General features: G+C 38.0%; 1 protein-coding gene across 1 annotated transcript; it reads left to right on the top strand.

The window, feature by feature from the left end:
* Positions 1-4,116: 4,116 nt before the first annotated feature.
* On the top strand, positions 4,117-22,338 carry LOC122052391 (pentatricopeptide repeat-containing protein At4g21190-like). Its single transcript, XM_042613888.1, has 7 exons — positions 4,117-4,481; positions 6,021-6,113; positions 6,462-6,605; positions 6,739-6,951; positions 7,137-7,347; positions 21,636-21,739; positions 21,817-22,338. Exons 1-6 carry the CDS (start codon positions 4,230-4,232, stop codon positions 21,716-21,718), a joined length of 996 nt encoding a protein of 331 aa, XP_042469822.1. The 5' UTR covers positions 4,117-4,229; the 3' UTR covers positions 21,719-21,739; positions 21,817-22,338.
* The last annotated feature ends 1,234 nt before the right edge of the window (positions 22,339-23,572 follow it).

The raw sequence follows: 23,572 nt of genomic DNA, 5'->3' as shown, positions 1-23,572 counted from the left end.
AGTACTCCTCTATGTATAGTTTTACTAGCTTTTCAAAAACTGTCAAAAGGTTTTACCTTCTAGTAGTTTTATAATTTCAACCAAGTTTCCAAAGAGCTAACATCATCCTTTCACTTAGCTAAAAGTAAGAAATGAAAATTATAAACTGTTAAGTGTTTTCAAAATCTTGTTATCCCTCTTTAAAAATCAAATGACTATTTTTGCTTATTTTTGATATATGGCAAAGGGGGGAGAGTAGCAAATTCAAAATTCAAATACACTTGTAGCAAATTCAAAATTCAAATACTCAAATAATTGATTGTCAAATTCAAGTCAAATTCAAATTTAAAATAATGAATATTAAAGGGGGAGTAACAGTTAAGGGGGAGCCTATACTTGGTGCTATACTTTAAATTTATAGAATTTACTTTAGCAAATTTGCTAAGCTTGCTTTAACTTTAGCAAATTTGCTAAGCTTGCTTTAAATGTTTTCATCTATTCGTTATTTGATATCTGTCTACTTAACTTTGAATTTGAGTTGCCATAATCAAAAAGGGGGAGATTGTTGATGCGGGAAGCATCCAACGATCAAACTCGTGTTTTGATAATGGCAAAGGATTCAAAGTTAAGGTGTTTTGTGATCTAACAAGTCTGCTTGAGTATTTCAGGAAAGTCCTAGCTGCGGTTAGGTAAAGGGAAAACCCTAGGGGGTGGTAACCCTATGCAGAAAGTCTTGGCAGGTCGATGGCTTCAGGCAAAAGTCCTAGGGGGTGGTAACCCTAGGTGGAAAGTCCTGGTGTCGTGAACCAGGTGAAAGACTGGACTAGCCGGGAAGCGGATGTCCAGCAGAAAGTCCAGAAGCGTTGAGTGCTGAGCAAAAGTCTAGTCGATCTGGAGGATCGCACTGACAGCAGGTAAATCTCCTGAGTGGAGTAGGTGAGGACGCGTTCCCCGTAGAGGGAACAGTAGGCGTCGGGTCGACCTAGGGTTTTCAGACGAAAATCTGAAGTCAGACCCGGATAGTCTGATGACTATCGATAATATTTTGTCACCTTATTCATGGCTTTATGTGCTAACTTTGTGTTGCAGGATATTGTTTGGGACTAACATGTCTTGCAGGTACAAAATAATGAAGTCTTTTCTCGGATGAACAGTGTTCGAGGCGCCTCTATGGAGCTTGGAGGCGCCTCGGGTGCAAAGCTGGAGCTGGCTGCGAAACACCTTGGGAGGCGCCTTGAAGGAGTCATAAGGCGCCTTGGAAGGCGCCTTGAATGGGGAATAAGGCGTCTTGAGCAGATGAACTTCGACCAGTTCAAGCTTGATCCACGCGGGTGACTCGGCAGTATGGAGGCACCTTCGGAGGCTTCCAAGGCGCCTTGAACACCCTTTATAAGGGGGTTTCGAGCAGCACCTCAAAACATCTGATTACAAGTGATTCTCTTACCACGTGCTGCTCCAAAAGACGTTTCGAAGTGCTACTACTCGTGCCCGACGACCCAGAGCTCCGAGATCTCATTTTCCGTCGTCGGTATAGATTTATTTAACGCACTTATTGTAATACTTAGTTTGTAATAATCGTGCTTATAGTTGTTTCCCATCGAAAGCGATCAAGGATCGCGGGCCTTCGAGTAGGTGTCGTCACAGGCTCCGAACGAAGTAAAATCCTTCGTGTCTGTGTTTCATTATTTCATTTCCGCTGCTTTAATTTCTGAACATTTTTTTTACGATTCTGATAATCAATCACAATAGCCGCGAGCGTTATTCACCCCCCCTCTAGCACGTTTCGATCCAACACAAAGTCTTCTTCCGATTAATAGCGTCGCCACCTACCCTGCATGCCATCTCCTCCAGTTTCATATAGGATCACCTGGCATATGAGAAGTCTAACAAATAGTTGTTGCGATTATAAAGTTCAACCAAAGGTCAACTTTTATTAATTGATTGTTATGTGTAGAATATCATTTTAAGGGAGAGATTGTTAAGTCATGTGTTAGTGGTGTCCATGATTAAGCGTTAGTGGAGGTTAATGTTTGTATAATGGAGTTAGTGTGTTAATAATTGTATTAGGGCTTCCACATTGGTGGAATTTGTTGGATGTTATAACACTCAATTGGTATTAAAACCAATATGAGTAGGTGTTATAAGACCCACAGAATACAATCTCATTGAATGCGTTCAAAATTTTTTTATAAAAAAATCTCACTCTAGTGTGTGCATGCACGTGTTAGAGAGAGAAATCTATCATGTGCTTTGCACACTTGATGGGTGAGAGTGAGGGTGGGCGTAGGGCTAGCCCATCCAACATGGGTTCAAATCATGAGATGGGAGGGCACCCATGGCCCCGCCATGTTTTTTTATTTAAAATATTATAAATAAAATTAAAAATCAATCGAATAAAATTAAATTGATAGAGTAACTAAAAACAGAATTATATTTATTTAATGTAAAATAAGAATAAAGATAAATGGATAGATATCATGCCCCACAAATAATAAATGTTAATGTTAAAATGAATGTGAAAAAATAAATATATTAATATAATTTGTATATGATATGTGAACCTTATGTTTTTTTTTATGAGTTGCTATGTCATAATACCCACTAATGTGGATGCCTTTACAAAATTAGTGGTTAATGGATGAGAATGTAATGAGTTAATATTTATATTATGAAGTTAGTGGCTAGTGGATGAGGAGTTAAATGAGTTAATGTTAAAGAGTGATATGTGATAAGAACTAATTTGACTATAAAGACGGAGGAAAAATCTATATGGTTGTTATACTTCACTTGCTCTAAAATTTATTTTTTCTCACTTTTGTCGAAAAAAGTTAGATTTTCTTTTCACAAATGGAGCTGATCGGTTGCACCCTATGAAGATTTTACACTCGCCATCAAATAAATTCAAAAAAATATAAATGGATCTATGAAATGACTTAATATCATAAATGATTCAAATTGTTGTTGCATGAGTGTTTATCCTACTTTTCTGAGAAAACTCTTTTTGTCTCAATGGAAGTTAACAATTATTACTTTTAGCCGGTGGAAAGCTTGATGGGTGAGAGTGAGGGTGGGCGTAGGGTTAGCCCACCCCACATGGGTTCAAAGCATGAGATGAGAGGGTACTCATGACCCTCCCATGTTTTTTTATTAAAAATATTATAAATAAAATTAAAAATCAATCGAATAAAATTAAATTGATGGAGTAACTAAAAATGGAATTATATTTATTTAATGTAAAATAAGAATAAAGATGAATGGGTACACAGAGAGATTCACAAATAATAAATATTAATATTAAAATGAATATGAGAAAATAAATATGTTAATATAATTTATATATGACATGTGAACCTTACGTTTTTTATGAGCTGCTGTGTCATAATATCCACCAATGTGGATGCCTTTACAAAGTTAGTGGTTAATGGATGAGAATGTAATGAGTTAATATTTATATTATGAAGTTAGTGGTTAGTGGATGGCGAGTTAATGAGTTAATGTTAAAGAGTGATATGTGGTAAGAACTAATTTAACTATAAAGATAGAGGAAAAAATCTATGTGGTTGTTATCATTCACTTGGTCTAAAATTTATTTTCTCTCATTTTTGAAGAAAAAAGTAAAATTTTTTTTCACAAATGAAGCTGAAAGATTTTACATTCGCCACCAAATAAATTCAAACAATATAAATGAATCCATCGAATGACTTAATATCATAAATGATTCAAATTCTCATTGTATGAGTGTTTACCTTACTTTTTCTGAAAAAACTCTTTTTGTCTCAATGGAAGTTAACAATTATTATTTTTAGCTAGTGGAAAGCTTGAAATTTATCTTGAATTAACGTAAAATTCGGTTTCACAAATTTAGGAAAAAATGAAAGAAATCTCATATGGCTAATATTTCTAATTGTCTTGAAATTTATGTCTTTTTCCTCCCTCTCTTCTCTCTATTTTCAATTTTGTTTTTTCAAATCTCTATTATCTCTCAACATCCCTCATCCTTTTTCTCTTTTAATCCAATCAAATTATGCAAAGCTTGAAAATTCTAGGGCTTAAGGGTAAATTTTCCCTAATTATTCGTGTAGACTCAAATATGATCCAGACCAATTATCTGGAAATCAATCCAGCCGTCAAAAATCCTATCTGGCCCAATCGTTTCCTATCTGCGAGCGGTTTGGAACATGGAAGAGGCCGTAGGGTTTATCCCTGGGGGAGTTCAATGGCTGTAGCTTTGTAGATCGCTGGGGAGAGCCATGGCTGTAGGATTGCTGATCGCCAAAGTTGTCAAGAGCGTGGCTAATCACCTCCAGCGTCCCCCTCACTCTCACATCAGTCAAACTCCGTCCGCCGCCGGTGTCTTCCGCTGCGTCGGATCCCTTCACACAACCACGTCCCATCTTTCTCACTCGCTCGATCATCGTGGCATTCCGAGTTCGGCTATCTATGTGTCCTCGCCGCGCCTTGGCCTCACTGAGCGCGTCTCCTCTGGCCTCCGTTCCGGCAAGGTCAGCTCGCCGTTTTTTATTATTTAGACACTTCTAGTTGATTAATTTGTGGGTGATAATTTTGATAAATTTTGTGCTCAATTTTAGAAAAAAATTGGATGCCATAAACTCAAAGGTGTGTTTTTTGCGGATAAGTTTCTTAGATTATGCTGGCTTTTTATGTAGCTAAAACAGAGTCGCACGAGAAATCAACTGGTTTGTTTCGATGGTTTTATTTTTTTTTTCAATGGTTTAGGCCTTCATTTCTGTATTATATAACAACTTTGGGGGTGTTCACTTAAGGAATTTGTTATGGATCCAACCGATTGCAGCACACATCAAGGATCGGGCATCACAGTGACAATTAGCTTAGTGGCTGAGAGAGCACAATGCTTGGTCTTGGAGCCATTTATTTGAGGCGTGATTTATTTACCAAATCTTTATATTCTTATACTAAGACTAGGTCTTCAAGTGTAGCTGAATCTTTGAATCTTTCCACTGAATCCTTTTCCTCAAAGATCTTTCTCTATTGATTAATCTAGATCTATGGTTTTTTTTTTCCAAGAGAAGGTAATTGATTTAACATTCCAAGGTTGTTTCCCTTCGTTTGGTCATGTTAGTCCTCCTTACCTCAAACTTTAAGGAGATGGATGCAATATCAAATTAAGCAATAACAAGTTATTGATTTATTTTTCCTCCCTCTCTTCTCTCTATTTTCAATTTTGTTTTTTCAAATCTCTATTATCTCTCAACATCCCTCATCCTTTTTCTCTTTTAATCCAATCAAGACACTGGTTTAATTTTACCTTGATAATGCTAGTGTTGTATTTGATTACTTCTCACCATTGTTGATACTCGCCATTTCCCTCCTCCAAAAGCTATTGCCATCATTACTATTGTCGCCCAACCCCCTTATTGTTGCCTTATTGTTGCTGGTGGTGGTCAATTTGTTTGGTCCATAATGAAATTTTATAATATTTGTCTTCAAATCCCCTGCAAATTTTATCAATTTTCAAGAAAATCATCATATTCAATCTATAGAAAATTAATTATTATATTGTATTTTATTTTGAATGTTGAATATTACAATTAGCACAATGTTGCCTTTAGGCCTTTAACTGCATCAATATATTTCTTTTTTCTTAATTCATTAATCTATACAAAATTGAAAGAAGATCCAAAATTCTAATCAAATATTTCTTTCTACTTCATATTAAACAATTGTGTTTTGTGAGCTTTTTTTTTTGTGTCAGTATTGTTCTTCATCAACGAATGGAATGTTTGCAAACCTTCTTGTATGAATCACGAGTGCCTCTAATATTACTTGTTATGGTTGGAGATCGCCCTAGAGTGGATATGTTTTGATTCTAGTTATTGAATGAAGTGTAGTACTGTTCATATTAAGATTCTAGAATTTTGTATTTTTTATTCAAATATTTCATGAAACAAATTATTATACTTTTAAGTTATTTGTTTCTTGACATCATGTTAGATAATGGTACATACGTTTTTTTATAGTTTAACAGAAAGAATAATTGTTTAAAATTCATCTGCGTGCAGGATTTGCAAAATTCAAATTTCAAGAATGCAACGGAGTCAAATATAGGGAAGAACATCTCTATTGCAGAGAAACGAATATTCCTTGTTAATACAGTATGTGAATTTCTTATTTTTCTTTTGATAATAGTTATGAAGGAATAAGTTCCAATTAAAGGCTTTGTACAAATTGGTTCACAAGTAATCAAAAGCTTGAAATAAGGAATTGTCCTTACCAATAATGATATGGATAATGAAATATCCATTCTTTAAGTACTGTTTATCAACGTAATTCTTACAGTATAACATCTCCAAGGGTGATTTTCTGTTTAAAGTTTGAGCAATTAAAATCAGAGTATTTTTGTTCCATGGGGAGCTATAGTTATCTGTCTATTCTTATATATTGGCAATAATTTCTCCAGCATATCGTGTGTCACATATACTTTACTGGTTACTCTTTCCTAGCTTCTGACCCTTGAAGAATCCAAAGAAGCTGTATATGGTACCCTTGATGCCTGGGTGGCATGGGAGACTAACTTTCCATTGGTTTCACTCAAAAAAGCTATTCTTGTTCTTGAAAAGGAGGAACAGTGGCATAGAGTTGTGCAGGTATTTCTATTGAAGTACTCTAATGTTTTTAATTGAAGTCTTGTTATTATTGTACTATTTTAGCATTTTTTATTGTTGTACATTCCCTTTTCAGCTTGCAGTATTGAATTAGATCAACTATGATCTTCTTTAGGTGATAAAGTGGATTTTGAGCAAAGGTCAAGGAACAACAATGGGTACATATGAGCAACTAATTCGTGCATTAGAAAAAGACAACAGGGCTGAGGAAGCTCACAGAATTTGGATGAAGAAAATCAGCCATGATTTGCATTCAGTTCCTTGGCGGTTTTGTGATCTTATGATTTCAATTTATTATCGTAATAACATGCTAGAAAGGCTTGTAAAGGTACACTTTCTTGACATATGCCCATTGACAAATAGGTATTTACACAGTATTTAAATTGTTTTCAAGACTTTATTCAGGAGGTTGTATAATCTGAACATAATTTCCTTTTGATGTTTTGAGTTGATTATGGAGTCAAATAATTCCAGAAATTCACATTTCCTCTTTATGCTATTCCAACTTTGCAGCTCTTCCAGTCACTTGAGTCATTTGGCAGGAAATATCCAACTAAGTCAATTGTCAGGAAGGTAGCAGATGCATATATAGTCCTTGATTTATTGGAGGAGAAGAATAAGCTACTGGAGAAGTATAATAAATTATTCAGTGAGGAGTCTGATCAAACTTCCCGAAGCTTTCGAAAATCCAAAAGAACCAAGGGAAAGGATGATAAGAGAACAGGTATGCTGCAACTTTTGATTTTGTTCTCAGCAACCAAACTTCTAAGTTTAATAATCTTAATTATTACAGTTGGTTAGGTTAGAAACCAAAAAAGGAAAAGTTGTTTAAACATGTCTGTATTCTACATATTTTCACAAGTTGCAGCTTGTGAACTCCTTAGCCTGGTTGCAAAAGTTCCATTTCACAAAACGAGTATAAGTGGTGTGTATGAATTATATACAGTTTCTTAGTGTTTAATTAAAGTTTCATGATGCAAGATACCATTCACCACAAAGCGACTTCCCATTTGGATAATGTGCTCTCACATATAAGCATATATCCTCCGTTGGAATAGAAGTAATGCGAGACTAGAGAATCGTGCTTACGTTCTCAGTGTGTTTTGCAATAGAATGTGTTCTTGCATTCACATCTCACTGTAAGGAATCTGCATAGAACGCATAGTATTACTATTTTTAGTTATATTTGCTAATCAATATGAACCTTTAAATCAATGCAGCATACGTTTCTCTCTAGATTTTACAAAGGCTTTGTTAGATAGTGAACCTGCTAGAACTTTGATCCTACCTCAAACCTTGATATTGGGTGGTGGATTAGACAGATTAAGGTGATAGAGTCAGTGGTTCTATGGTCAAAGTTAGGTTGAATTTGCTTGAATTGGATTAAGTTTGGTTCATTTAGTGGAGCTTGGCAACACAATCAATTTTGCCAAGCTTATGCGACTTGTTTGAGGTGGACTAGGCCAAATTCCCAGGTTTTATGATGGATTTCTTATGAGATGGTGTGAGTCAGAGTGGTGCTCGAAGGCGAAGTTGACTTCAAGGAAATTGGAGGGTTTAACGTGGCATGAGTGTGGGTATTGGCCAATGTGATATTTAAGATGTCACAGGTGGGGAAGATTTGCCATATGTTACTTATGTGACTTGTTTGAGGTGGACTAAGCCAAATTCCTAGGTTTAATGATGGATTTCTCATGAGATGGTGTGAGTCAGAGTGGTGCTTGAGGGCAAAGTTGACTTCAAGGAAATTCGAGGGTTTGGCGTGGCATGAGTGTGTGTATTGGCCAAAGTGAGATTTAAGATGTCAGAGGTGGGGAAGATTTGTCATACGTTAGTCGGATGCGATTTGTTTGAGGTGGACTGACGGTAACCTTTGAAATTCCAAACATTGCACCATTTAGTGTTAATGCAATACTTGATACAGGTGCCACATCCTGTTGCATTGACAAAAGGTGTATATCGGCACAAGCTTTAGAAGAAAATTCTTATACAGTAGTAATTAATGTAGTCAATTCAAAGCAGTCAGCTAATTGGAAGCTTAAAGGAGGACAAATTATAATCGGAGAAAACAATTCAGGATTCCTTTTACATACTCCTTTGAAATGACCTTAGGAGAAGGAATACAAATGGTCCTTGGGTGCAATTTCATCAGAAGTATGCAAGGAGGCCTAAGAACTATCATTACAAGACAGAACGCAGCCTCCGCAATAGAAGAATTAGAACTGGACGAAGAGGAATACTTGGACATAAAGGAGCAGGTATTCTTTGCTGGTAATCCATCAAGCACTAATATTTTGATGAAACATGGACCATTGCTTGCCAGACTTAGAGAACAAGACTATATTGGAGAAAATCCCCTCCAACATTGAGCCAATAATCAAATTATCTGCAAAATTGATATCATTAACCCAGACATTACCATTCAAGACAAACCTTTGTCACATGTAACACCGGCGATGAGGCGGGCCTTTGATAAGCACGTTAAAGCCTTATTAAAGCTAAAAGTAATCAGGTTCAGTAAGTCAAGACACAGAACTATGGCCATGATTGTGCAATCCAGAACAAGTGTAGATCCAACCACGGGCAAGGAGATAAAAGGTAAAGAAAGAATGATGTTTAATTATCGTACCCTAAACGACAACACATATAAAGATCAGTATAGCTTGCCTAGGATAAATACTATTCTGAAGAAGGTAGGAAATTCTAAGATCTACTCAAAGTTTGATCTAAAGTCAGGATTCCACCAAATAACTATGAATCCAGCCTCAATCCAGTGGACAACTTTTATTTGCCCCTCCGGGTTATATGAATGGTTGGTAATGCCATTCGGCTTAAAGAATGCTTCGGCGGTTTTCCATAGAAAGATGGACTTCTGCTTTAAAGGTATGGAGGAATTTTTAGCCGTCATATTGATGATATTTTGGTTTTCTCAAAAACAGAGAAGGAGCATATTAAGCATCTGGAAGTTATGCTCAACATATGTGAGTAACATGGGTTGGTTTTATCACCAACCAAATGCAAGATTGCAGTACCAAGGATTGAATTTCTTGGGGTGGAGATTGGTGAAGGAAAGCTACGGCTACAACCGTATATCATAAAGAAGATTACTGAGGTACAAGACGACAAGCTTAAGGAAAAGAAGGGTATGAGGTTGTGGCTTGGTGTTTTAAACTATGCCAGAACATATATACTAAATCTAAGCTCAAAGCTTGGGCCGTTATATGAGAAGACGTCTCCTCATGGGGATAAAAGAATGAAGGCTTCTGATTGGGCCCTTGTAAAACAGATCAAAGCCCAAGTACAACAGCTACCAGATTTACCTATATCATTATGGAAACAGATGGGTCAATAATGGGGTGGGGAGGGGTATGCAAATGGAAGCCCAATAAGGCTAACCCCATAAATATGGAAAAGGTATGCGCCTACGCTCATGGAAAATTCCCCACAGTTAAATCTGTAATTGATGCAGAGATCTTTGTTGTAATGGAGACGATGAGCGCATTAAAGATTCATTTCCTAGACAAGGAGGAGATCACATTAAGAACAGACTGTCAAGCAATTATCGGCTTTCACAATAAATCTGTCAAAAATAAACCTTTTGGAGTACGATGGATAGCCTTCATGGATTTCATAACAGGCATCGGAATAAAGGTAAACTTTGAACATATTGATGGCAAGTTAAACATTTTTGCAGATAGCTTGTCAAGGTTAGTAGAAGATCAAGAGATGGTAGCAGTGCTAACAGAGGAAGGTCGGGAGGGCTCCACCCAATTCCCCTTACTAACAGAATATGAAGACCTAATTCATGACACTGCTAAATGGATAATTCTCCAGGAAGAAAACCCAAAACGCCATAGGATGAAAGAAATTGAAGATCAAGCTATCAGAAATGCCTCCCTGGCAATAACTGAGCCGGAGCTTATCCAACAAATGAAAGAATATGAATTTAATCATAGAAGACATCTGGGAGGTGGAAAAGAAAATTACTGGATGGAGAAGCTCTTAATTATTCAAGAAACACAAAAAGACCTTTGGAGAGCATCCAATGCTCTACGCGACGTCTATCGTGTAATACATGAAACCCCACCATAGCTAGGAAGCAAGTGGTGAGTCTAAAATCCTACAGATGTAAAGTGGAAAGGATTGAGCCTCGGGGAGCCGTCCTTTCTCTAGTCACTATTAGCTATAAAGTTACTTTATGTAAAGTAAAGGTATGATGAGTCAGTATGTGCTGTAAAGTCCATAATAGCCGACAAAGGTGATGTGTAAGAAGGACAATGGGGCTAAAGAAGGGCACCCGCTTCTTATCGTCACAACTTTGATGAAGCTATATAAGGACTATGAGTGTAAAGGTTTAGACACACTTGAGCAACACTAAGATGTTTATTCCTAAGTAATAGTTTTCGTGAGATTGTAAAACCTCTCCGAAGGTGAAATAAATTCTAAGCTTTGACTTGGGTTTCATTTCAAAATTATTTCTCGGAAGGCGATCCTATTTTGGTATCAGAGCTTTGAGTTTTAAGCTCATGGCAGGCTAAAAATTTTTCTAGGTTCAAGGTGAAGGTAAGGGATTTTTGTGCCATTTAAAATAATATATGCTTGTTATTTATCCCTATTTACAAGAAGTTAATCGCAAGGTTGAAAGGTGGAGATTCGACAAACATCCTTGGTCCGGAGTTCCGGAAGGCTAGTAAGTGTGTAAGACGGTAAGCCCGAAGGCTTTAATTGAGGATACTTCTTGGTAAGGATTACTAATATATTTAGATAAGCATATGATAAGGCAACCGAATTTGTTAACTGAATGCAAAAGACTGCCGTATGCGTAAGCCTCCGAACGGAGCCGTTAGTCAGGTGAGCATGAAAGTTTTATAAATTCCTAAGCTGTAAGTATGAGTATCTGATATATCACCTATGTCCGAAAGATTTGAGCAAAATATAAAAGAATGGTATAACAAGTCCCGAATCGTAAACCTTGAATACCTAGATCTTGCTGAAACATCAAAACCAAAAGTCTTGGAGTTAGCCCATATTATCAGGGAGTACTAATAACGACGCACCAGTTTGCTGTTGGGCCGACGGGAGAGTTTATGGCTCACTGTATTCTCTTTTTATCTTCCTGATTTTTGCTCCAATAAATCCCGAATTTTGGTAAGAATTTGGAAATTCTAGTCGCTCTATTGCGGGTGGTCCCATCATGGTATCCTTTGGTGGATTATACTTTGAGATTGCTGATGATGAAGCAAAGAGGCCTTCGTCTTTCTTTTGGATAGGATAATCCATTTCCAAGCCTTCCTCTAGGTCCAGATGAGCTATCATCTGTTCATCAAAGACGTCTGGTTCAGCTGAATAAAAAGAAGTTGAAGAGTCATACCCACCACCTTCCGTATAGAATGGATTAATCCATTCGTCGTTGGGCATATCCTCCGTGAGAGCATATAGCCGCTGATAGGATGTTGAAGGATCAACAACCTTCTTTCGTGGTAGGAGTTTGTCCATCAAATTGGTCCAAGCTGTGGTTCCAAGCTGGACTGCCGGGGTAGTGGTCTGAACTACAGTCTGTTGATCGGTTGAACCAAAACCCCTGGTTCCTCTAACAGTATGTGGCAATTCGACCACTTGTACAATTTCTGGGGTGACTATTTTCTCCAAAATTAACTGAGCTATGGCTTCTCCTTTGTTTAATATTATGTTACCATATGTCATATTAAACATAAGAATTTTAACTTCACCTCGGAAGTCACTGTCAATAACTCCTGCCCCAATGTGTATCCTTGTGCGCCACGCAACTCCAGATCGTGGGGCTATGCATCCATAATATCCTTTCGGTATTGCAAATGCTAAGTCGGTCGGTATTAACTCTCGTTCACCTGCTTCAATTATATAGGAATGATTAAGAGTGAGATCATACCCTGCAGCTCCTGCCGTTCTTCTTTCTGGTATTATGACATCAGGATTTGTCTTAGTAACATATAGTACTTTGGGGTATTCTTCCCTTAGCATTGCCAGAATTTCATTTTCTGGGGAGGTGATCTCCACATCTTCATGATGGGTCCTTTGAACTTCGCGGTCTTCAATTGTAGGAGTATACCTCTGGAACTGCATCAAAACACTGCCGTCTAGTAGTGCTCGGGTTTGTTCTCTAGTTGGTGCTACCGGGGCATCTGGAATCCCTGAGTACTATTAATACCATGGCCCTGTATGTCGCCTATGTAGAGCATATATTCTGATCATTACGAGGCCCATGTGTATATGGTAAAATCCTGCCTCTCGTAAGACTTGATGGCTTTGTTGTGTAACAAGTGGTAAGTCTACTTGATTTTCTTCAATACAAAGGATGCCTTCTTCAGAATAATGTTGATAGACCCTATATTAAGTGGGTCTAAATCCAGCTGAGTATAGAACTTCTGCCGGTACCATGCCAACTCTTCTGGACCGTGAGATCTCCAATTGCTCTTCAGGACTTATTTGACTCTTAATAGTACGCCTGAGCGTCTTTGGCTTGGCATTATCCTTTGTTGTATATTATAGAATCTTCGTTGGTTTGTCCGGTAATCCTTGATCTGATCCTCAGCACTAGAGACTTGAATTGTTGAGGTAGTTGATACTGCCGGTGGTCTTGCAGTATTCATTTCTTCTTCTTTTGCTGAAGAATATCCGATGGGTTGCGATAAACCAGAATTGAACCCCTTTTCTTGGGAATAATTGGTTCCGTTAGACCAAATTCCTAGGTTTGATGATGGATGTCTTATGAGATGGTGTGAGTTAGAGTGGTGCTCGAGGGTGAAGTTGACTTAAAGGAAATTGGTGGGTTTGACGTGGCATGAGTGTGTGTGTATCGGCCAAAGTGAGATTTAAGATGTTAGAGGTGGAGAAGATTTGTCATATGTTACTCAGCTAGTAAAGCAATAAAGGTTGTAATGGAGGCAGTAGATACGATGATTAATAGAAGAATTAGTATTTTGTGTGTACACGAGACAAAATGGATAGGTGAGAAGACAAAGATGATAAAAAAGTTAGATTTTAAGTTTTGATAAATAGGAAAGAGTAAACAAGAAATGAAGTGAATATTTTTGTAGATAGTTTATTAAAGGATATAGTTGTAGAAATAGTTAAAAAGGGAGATAGAATTATAACTCTTAAGATAGTAGTGACGAAAGAAAACTATGAATGGAATTAACATATATGTAGATGAAAGTACCAAATCAAGGTTTTGGGATGACCTAGATAAAGTATTACAAAACATTATACTAAATGAATGATTTTAATATGCAGAGATCTAAATGAGCATGTCGGAGTGAAAATAAGGAATATGAAAAGGTGCATGGGGTTATGAGTTTGGAACAAGAAATGAAAAGGGGAAAACTATATTGAATTTTGAAATAGCATATGACCTTATACTAATTAATATATTTTTTAAGAAAAGAGAAGAATACTTGATTACATTCAAAAGTGAGAATAATAAATCATAAATTGACTTTATGGTTAGGAAGAGAAATAGAAAAATTTATAAAGATTGATATCAATTGAAGGAAAATATACACGACTTCTAGAATTAAGTGATTGAAGTTAAAGAATAGTAAGCAAAACATATTTAAGATAGAAATACAAGTATTAGTTGAAATATACGATGACTTTAATACATCATGAGATAAGATGATATCAAAGTTGAAAATAGTAGTAAGAGTGTGCTCAGTGAGTCAAAAGGGTATGCACCACCAAATAAAGAATTTTAATGATAAAATGAGAAAGTGCTGGAGAAAGTGATGGAAAAACGAATAGTCTATAAAAAATTATATATTTATGAGATCGAGAAAAACTTAAAAAAATAAACAATAGCCAAGAAAGAGGCTAAGAAAAGCAAGGAATGAACTTTTGATTGGTTATATAAAAAATTGGATATAAAAGAAGGGATAAGAGACATTTATAGAATAACTAAAGTGAGAGAGAGTAAGACGAGATCTTATCCAAATAAGATGAATTATAGATGAATGCAATAGAGTACTAGTAAATGATGGAGAAATAAAATAGATGACTGCTTGAGACCATATAAAGATTTCCGCAAGCGACATACAAGACCAGAAGACTCCCCTTAAGCAACAAAACACGGAGGTTGCTCCGTGTAGACTTCCTCGAGCAGGTCACCATGTAAGAATGCATTTTTGATGTCCAATTGATGAAGGGGCCAATGGCGAATTGCAGCAATAGACAGAAAAAGACGCACAGAAGACATCTTGGCAACAGGAGAAAAGATGTCTCCATAATCCAATCCAAATACCTGAGTATAGCCCTTAGCGACAAGACGAGCCTTAAGCCGATCAACCGTGCCGTCTACACCAACTTTTACCGTAAACACCCATCGACAACCAACTACTGACTTCTCAGGAGGTAGAGGAACGAGATCCCAAGTCCCACTGCTCTGTAATGCACTCATTTCATCAAGCATAGCCTGTTTCCATCCTGGATGAGCAAAGGCATCACCTGCAGTCTTTGGAAGAGAAACAGAAGACAAGTAAGACAGGCAATAATAATAGGATGGGGAAAGACGATAATACCTCAAAGAAACATAGTGAGGAGAAGGATTACGAGTGGAACGCATACCCTTTCGAAGTGCAATAGGAACATCAGGGTCAGGAAATGAGACCGGAGGAAACGGCGAAGGACTTGGCTCCAAAGATGTGCCCACAGTAGTGTCAGTGTTGGCCGGCGGCAAAGCAGAACGAGTACGACGCTGATAAACCTGCAAAGGAGGAGGCGAGGCTGGAGAAGATAGAGGCGCCTCTGGAGGACAAAAGATAGTCACTGGCGCAGGTGGAGAGGGAGAAACCTCGACCTGTGAAGCGGAAGGAGCAAAAAAAGAAACCGACTCAAAGAATGTGACATCAGCAGAAATGAAGTACCGACGAAGGGTAGGAGAATAACACTTGTACCCTTTCTGAGACCATGGGTACCCAAGGAAAACACACTTATGAGACCGGGGAGAGAGCTTGTCAACGCCGGGATCAAGAGCATGAGCAAAACATATAGAACCAAAGACCCGAGGTGGTAGAGGATGAAGGGACTGATGTGGATAAAGTACCTGATGAGGTATTTTTCCCTGGAGAGTGGATGAAGGCATGCGATTGATGAGATAACACGCAGTAAGTACGGCATCTCCCCAAAACTGATGAGGGACATGAGAATGGAGAAGAAGAGTCCGAGTCGTCTCAAGGAGATGACGATTTTTGCGTTCTGCAACCCCATTCTGTGGAGGGGTATGAGGGCAAGACGTGCGATGCAACACGCCATGAGTTGTCAAGAAGGTACGAAACTGAGTAGACAAATACTCGCGTGCATTATCACTTTGCAAAATTCGAAGGGAAGTACCAAATTGAGTTTTTATTTCAAGGAAAAAGGATTCAAAAATAGAAAACAATTCTGAACGATCCTTCATTAAATATAGCCATGTACAACGGGAAAAATCGTCTATAAAAGTAACAAAATATCTTAACCCCATTGTGGAAGAAATAGGACTCGAACCCCAAATATCAGAATGAACCAAAGCAAAAGGAGACATAGCCCGACTCTCAATGCGAGGAGAAAAAGAACTACGAACATGCTTACCTAATTGACACGACTCACAAGATAAAGACTCTAAGTGAGAAAGACTAGGATGTAACTGTTTCAACTTATTAAGACCTGGATGTCCTAACTGAGCATGAATAAGTAGTGGAGATGTTGCCGCCGAACCAACAAAAGAGGGTTGTTGAAGCCGATATAAGCCATGGGATTCACATCCGAAGCCAATCATCCTCCCCGTACTCCGGTCCTGTAAGGAAACAGATGTGTTAGTAAAAGAAATGACATAGTCAAGAGATCGAGTAAGTTGACTTATCGACAATAAATTAAAAGGGGCGTCGGGAACATAAAGAACATTATGAATTGAAAGAGATGAAGAAGGATGAACAATACCAATACCTTGGGATTGAGTTTGGGAACCATTGGCCATGGTGACCATCGGTAAATTACCAGAAGTAGTGAGAGAGGAAAAAAGGGATTTATTACTAGTGATATGATTGGGGGCCCCCGAATCAAGAACCCAAGGACCCGAAGAACGAGATATGCCAGCAAAGGAAGTACCAGCATCTGCAATGGTAGCAGTGGAACCCGAAGCCTGTCGATCCTCAAACCATTTCAGAAAGTCAGTATAGGAGGGTGTTGAAGTCAAATCAGGTGTTAACTGTGAGGTGGAAGCTGAAGGAGTAACAGAACTCTGAACAATCTGAGCAGCACGAGGAGGACGACCATGTAGACTCCAGCATTTATCAATCGTGTGTCCCGGTCGGTGGCAATGATCACACCAAGGGCGTCCTTTGCCACCCTTACGAGGTGGAGGCCCTTTGTGTCGAGAGACCAAAGCTGACGAGTCGACAGGAACAGAAGAAGGCATCGTCAAGACTTTGGCCGGGACACAGAGAAGAGTCGCCCAGGTGTTATCCATGGTAGCTTCTGTGGGGCTGCCCAGGATTTGGTCACAGACATGAGAATAATATGTGGGCAGACCATATAAAGCCAGAGACATAAAAAATTTCTTCCGATTTTCAAGCTCTTCAACAGAATTGGCCGCAGGTGGGAGCAGTTCATTGAAGTCACAAAAAAGACTATAGACTGAACCCAGATAAGTTGACATTGAATCCTTAATCTGATGAGCGCTGAGGATGGTCATGAGATCTTCACAAACTTGATAGAGTCGCCGAGAGGTGTTTGTAAAGAGTTGTTGAGCTTGTGTCCAAACAGCTTTGCAGGTTTTGTGAGTACGGAAGACATTCCTAAGAGATGGATGGATGGTGGCTCGGATAATACAACACAACTGAGCGTCAACCTTCTTCCACAGAGGATGATAAGTGACTTGAACATCTTCTTCAGTTTGAGTGAGATGTGTCTCATACCCCTGTCCAACAAGCCAAAGCTCAATGTGAGATGCCTAGGAGATATAATTTTTACCATCCAACTGTTCGGAAGAAAGAGGTGCAGTAATATGGTTGGTAAAAATTGAGGTATCTGGCTTTGGGGCGCCAGATGTAGCCATGAATAGAACTGTGAACCGGACTGCGCTTGCTTCTGTCAGCAGTGCTTCTTCTGGCGTCTGGCTTGTTGGCTGCTTGAACTCTCAAATCTTAATCTAAGGGGTCCCTGGTTCCTTCCTCAATCCATTTCCATTCAATGAAAGAGGTAAGGAAGCAAGATAGCAGGTTATGATAGCAGCTTTGCGTCACAGGTTCTTGGCTGCCGCAGAGATGCTTGTTGGCTGCTGGAGAAAGGCCGCTGGAGACGGCAGAATCGGGAGCGAAGGGACTCACCACCGCCGGAGCAGATCCACACCGCCAGTAGATAACCCTAATACGAGATCATCGCCGCTCGTAGGGGCCGTCGGAGTTGCTGCCGTCGCCGGATGGAAGAAATCGCGAACAGGAGAAAAGAAACGCGAACAGGAGAAAAGAAAAGAAACCTGAGCCCAGACCAGCCGTTGCCCGCCACGGGAGAAGAACCTCCGAGAGATCTTGGTCTAGGGTTGTCGCAAGTGGACAGGTGGCGGACGACAGCCGACCACGAAACACAGATGGCGGCCAACACTGAGAAAATTAGGTGTCCTGTGGAGAACTCGCGCGGCAGAAAGGAAGGAGGCGGCGCGAGGAAGGAGACAGCGTTGAAGAAGGCGGCGCGAGGAAGGAGGCCGCTGGAGATGCTCGCGGCGAGAGAGAGAGGCGCAGCGAGAGAGAGGCGCGGCGCTGACGAGGAGATGAGGAAATTAGGTTTAGGGTTTTAACCTTGCTCTGATACCATGTACAAAGTAAAACCTAAAATTTCGTGTATCTAGGAACCACGAGTTAGGCCTTTATATAGAAAAGAAGAAATAAGTCAAAAGACCAAACTACCCCTATACTTATTCTAACAGTATCTATTGAGGGAAAACTCCGGTTCAAGATGACACGAATATGTACTTAGACAGCTAATAATGTTCCGGTTAGGCGATGTGAAACTCTGACAAGTATGCACATCAAACGAGTAAGATGAAGACTAAAAAAGACTTGATCAGTAATAATAAAATAAGATAAAATTTATTTAAATATAGATGATGGTATAGTAGGGAATAGAGCCCAATGGTGTAGAAGAATCCATATAGCTGATTTCATTTAGTGGGATAAAGTTTGATGGTTGTTGTTATACTTGGCAAAAAACTTGTGCTGATATTCCTAGTCAATAATAAGATGACACTTTTGTTTCAAGCTGCTGTTGGACCGGTGGACCACTTATGATTTTGTCTATGGTGATCCAACTCAACACGCATTTCACTATCTTGACCATCTATGATTAATTCATCTTGCCCACATTATTTATTCCAAGATTTAAATTTTGAGTGGTGTCAAAATTTCAATTTATGATCGAAACAATATAGTTTCGATACCGTATTGTGTTGTGCCGATATAGTTTCGGTATTTTTTTAAATATTATTTTTATTAATATTTGATTGCTATTTTAATATTATCTCATAAAATATTTAATATTTATTAAGTAAAAGTCAATTTAACTAAAATTAAATTAAATTTATATATAGAATAATTTAGTTTATTAATTGTAGTATATTTTATAAAATTAGAAATTATATTACATTTAATTTTTTTTTATCTTTCTTAATAATATGTTTTTCTATATTTATCTTGTAAAGAGATAAGCAAAGAAAAAAAAGTAATCATATATATTTTTTTTCTCTATGTACGGAGGGGAAAAAAATAATAGACAAAAGAGTAAAAGAATTAACAAGGAAGAAAAAAAGTTAATGCATAAACGAAAGAAAAAAATTAGGAAACAAAACAAAATTAATAAGGGAGAGAAATTAGCCATTAAAAAATAAAAATTTTAACCTAAATATTAAAAAAAAGCCACTCGATCGCGATGGCTTTTGCGGCCTCGTGGAGATTATCGTGATCTCGTAAGGTTGTGATAGCCTCTGCGAATCATGACAACCAATGGTGTCGGTGCCGGGCAGTAGGCAAAATGTCAAATTCTACTCGTGTTGTTCGGCACGGTACGAAATTTTATTTCATGATTTACTCCTTTCCTATTTAGATTTCACAATGTAGAATCCGACATGAAATTTTTATTGATTTCTTTGTCATTTCTTGCTCTCCCTTAACTATCACCTCCTTGAGGTATCTCATTCCTACTAATCTTTGTCTTTCTTTGCATGACACCTAGCTTTATAAGTAGGGTCATTAGTAGAGAACTATTTTTATGGTCTTTCTCTGAGTCGGCACGACCGTGCAGAGGTCACCGCGATCATGCCTCCGCTAGTTCGCGGAGGCCGGCGCGAGTTGCGGTGGCCCGCAGTGCCAGTGTTGAGTGGACTGTGGCCAGCAGGCCACAAATTTCAGTCATGCCGCCTAGCATGACACAAAATTACATTTCTTGATTTACTCCCCTTCTATTAAGATTTCACAATTTAGAATCTGACATGAAATCTTTATTGATTTCCTAGTCATTTCTTCATTTCTTGAGGTAACTCTTGCTCTCCCATAACTATCACCTCCTTGAGGTATCCCATCACCTCTACTGATCTTTGCCTTTGCATGACACCTAGCTTTATAAGTAGGGTCTTTAGCAGAGAAGTTTCATTTTTTACATCTACTGTATTTATGGTCTTTGTCTGAGTACCAAGCTCTCAGAATTCTTGTCTCCACTTTGGTAAGTATTAGCATTTCTATTTCTCTTTGCTTCTAGTTTTTTCCATCTTTCTTGTATTAACCTTTAGCACATCCATGCCACACTCTCGGTCTAGCTAGTTGTGTCCACCGTCCTTTGTTCAAGCAACATTTACTTTGGCCAAACTATACTTTTGTACCCAGAGCTTGACCTTACTGAACTCAATTCAGAATCTCTTCAGGCCCATATGCCACACTTAGTCCAAGATGAATTGACAAGGTTTCATTGGGAGAAGGTTAAATCCTCTACTATCACCAAGTTCAAACTTGGGAAGATTAGGTTGAAAGTATAGAACTTTCTTTTGCATTCTGCCCCAGCAGATAGAGAGCTCTTATCCCTCCAGCTAATTGTGTCATCATCTTACAATAATTCCTTGATACTAGTATCTGAGTTCCTCTTTACTTTCATCATTCAACTATTGAACATTTGGAACTTGACATTTAGTCAATTTTCTCCAACTCTTAGCATCACTTGGTAGTCCACCTAGCTGAAGGGCTACTCTTTAAAAGAAGTCATTGACAATGATCTGTCGCAGCAGTTATCAAGTCTACCTTGTTTGAGGATGCTCTAATATGTCACCTCATGTTGGGTGGAAGGCTAAGGGCATCCCAACCTTGATAAAAAGGTAGACATTTTTCTTTACTTGAATTTGCTGTGACTGATACCCACTATCGGTATTTTCGACATATCATCCTGAACATTCTGGGTAACAGTTAGAAGACGCTAATAAGTTAACTGATATTATCAGTTCATCCATCATGTTGTAGGATTTGGAGGTTCTGTAGTTTTGAATCTCATTCCTAATTTGCCATATCCACTTCATTAACTTACTAATGCAGTTTCCTTTTAACCTACTTCTGTAGATAAGGACAAACTTCATTGGGCACTTTAGGAAGATTCCCCTAAGAAATCCCTTGAATATTTTCCCAAGATGCACACTGCTATTGATATTATTGAAACAAGCTCTCCATAGGGACATAGCTACTGCTTCTCTTCCGAAGATCCCCAGACCTCAACCCCCTGCAATTGGCCCAATTCCAGCACTTGACCTCATCATTTTCTTTAATTTTTAATTCGCAATGTGATGTTATGATAATCAATTTAGTAAAGAAATAAACATTTTGCTAGTTTGTGGGATTATTAGCATGCATTTACCTTTTGTAAAATCTGTATGCGTGCCTTTGAAATATAGCATCTTACAAAATACATAGGAAGCGATATTGGATATAGCAGACATACCAAATGCTTGCTCAACTAAAGCCATTTTTCCTTCAGGAGTGGTAACTTGCGTTGCTGCAGAAGCTTCAACACAAATTGATAGCGGGCCGTCAGATGCAGAAATTGATTCGATGCTTTAAAATAGGGATGCAGCTGCAGAGGTGATTTTATCTCTCATCACAATTTTTTCTTAATTTTATTCTACTATTCCACTCCATTGTGCGACTATCTGCCGCAGATAGCAAGAATTCAAGAATATAGAGCTGTGCATCTCTTATGTGCATTCCTAAATCAAATTCAATGATCAAGTTTTGCGCTGCCCCTACACCAACCAATTATGCTCTAAATCTGGAGGCACGTTGTACTATTACCTCCAAATTTTTAGTAATGGGAGAAAGCTGAGCCTTCACCTTGATGGTAAATATTAGCTCCTGCAATGTAACATTTCTTCAAAACCATGAGGCAACTACATACTTGCAACCAACGCAGTAAGTGTGCAAGATGCCAAATGATTATTTGGACTCGTCATATTTTTTTATTTTGCATATCGTCTGCTTTTAGTAGAATGACTGGCAAAAAGCCATCTGTCTGAAGAAATGTGAAATAAGAGACCATCAATTCTGAAGAGAGTATTTTTCAAACAGCTTGAACATTGATGGCAAGCATCTGTGGGAACTTTTTATAACGTTATATTGCTACTTTGGTTGATGGAATCGTCCTATAATATTACATTCTATAAAGAATTTGATTGACAGTTAAATGCTTTTTTGTTGGTCCATTGAGATATCAATTTCTTCGAATTTGAGAGTTCCTACAATATTGCTTGTTAATGTTCTGCTGCTTGTAGATTTGATTGATGATAGATTAACACTAATGCTTTCTTATGTGCATGAATTGCTCAGCAGTAGATCGCTGAAGCTCATTTGTATCTCTTGAGATCAACTTGATGGAGGTATAAGATGAGGCTGCACCGAATTGCACCTGACAAAAAGATTAATCTGTTTTTTTTTTTTTTTCATTCTTTGCTGAATAATAGCTCCTTGAAATGCAATCAAGGGAGAAAAATAGATAAAAATCCTTTCCACCCCTTAGCTTGAGCGGTCAGTTATAAATTGATTATTTATCTTTCTTTGTATAAATTAAGGATGGATTGTGGAAGACTTTTGGTATGAGCATAATTCTTGATAGATTTATAGGGCATAAGACAAAAACTTAAAGGTATGAAGCAGAAGTGCACAATTACATGGGTTGCACACAAATAGAAAAGAAAATGTATGAACATGAAGCGACACGAGCGCAGGCTGGCCTGCATGCAAGGCTGGCAGCACAGCCCTGCAATCTACACATCGAACACGCATCCCACGCAATGAGCCATACAGAGATCACATAACAGGGTCATGCAACCCCGTAGAGAATACTAAGAAAATAACAATTTTGATAGAGCAAATACTAAGAAAATAATTACGAATGTGCTAGTTTATATATTTAGACAAAGTTAAATTATGTGATACTTATTGATAAGGTGCGTCAAGTGTGTATGTATAAATTATTTAACACAAGTGTTGCAAGTGTAATATCTTAAGTGTTAATAAATAAATCAAGAACGATTGTATAATTGAAAAGTAAAAAAATATTTGCCCAAAAGAGAAAGAACTAGAAGCAAGATTTCTTAGCGATTAAAGATCTAAAAATTGGGTTTAATGTTGGTTAGATTAAGTACAGATTAAACCTTAGAGTTGACTTAATCAATTAGAACCATTGACTAAATATATTTCTTGTTCGATTAAAGCTTGAGTTGACTAGTCAATTGATCAAGATAAATAAAAAAGGAATACAACATTTATATTCGCCTCTATTTGTAACTTAATTGATCAATCAGTCACTTTGAGCAATTGACTAATATTTCTTTGAGTTGGCTCAAAAAATCATTTCATTGTTAGAATAGGATGATTAATTGTCGATACAATTGATAATATAATTTTTTTTATAGCAAC

This window comes from Zingiber officinale, chromosome 3A (assembly GCF_018446385.1).
Source record: "Zingiber officinale cultivar Zhangliang chromosome 3A, Zo_v1.1, whole genome shotgun sequence".
Lineage (NCBI taxonomy): Eukaryota > Viridiplantae > Streptophyta > Magnoliopsida > Zingiberales > Zingiberaceae > Zingiber > Zingiber officinale.
Note: the sequence above shows the minus strand (reverse complement) of the source record. Positions and strands in the feature narration are given on the sequence as shown.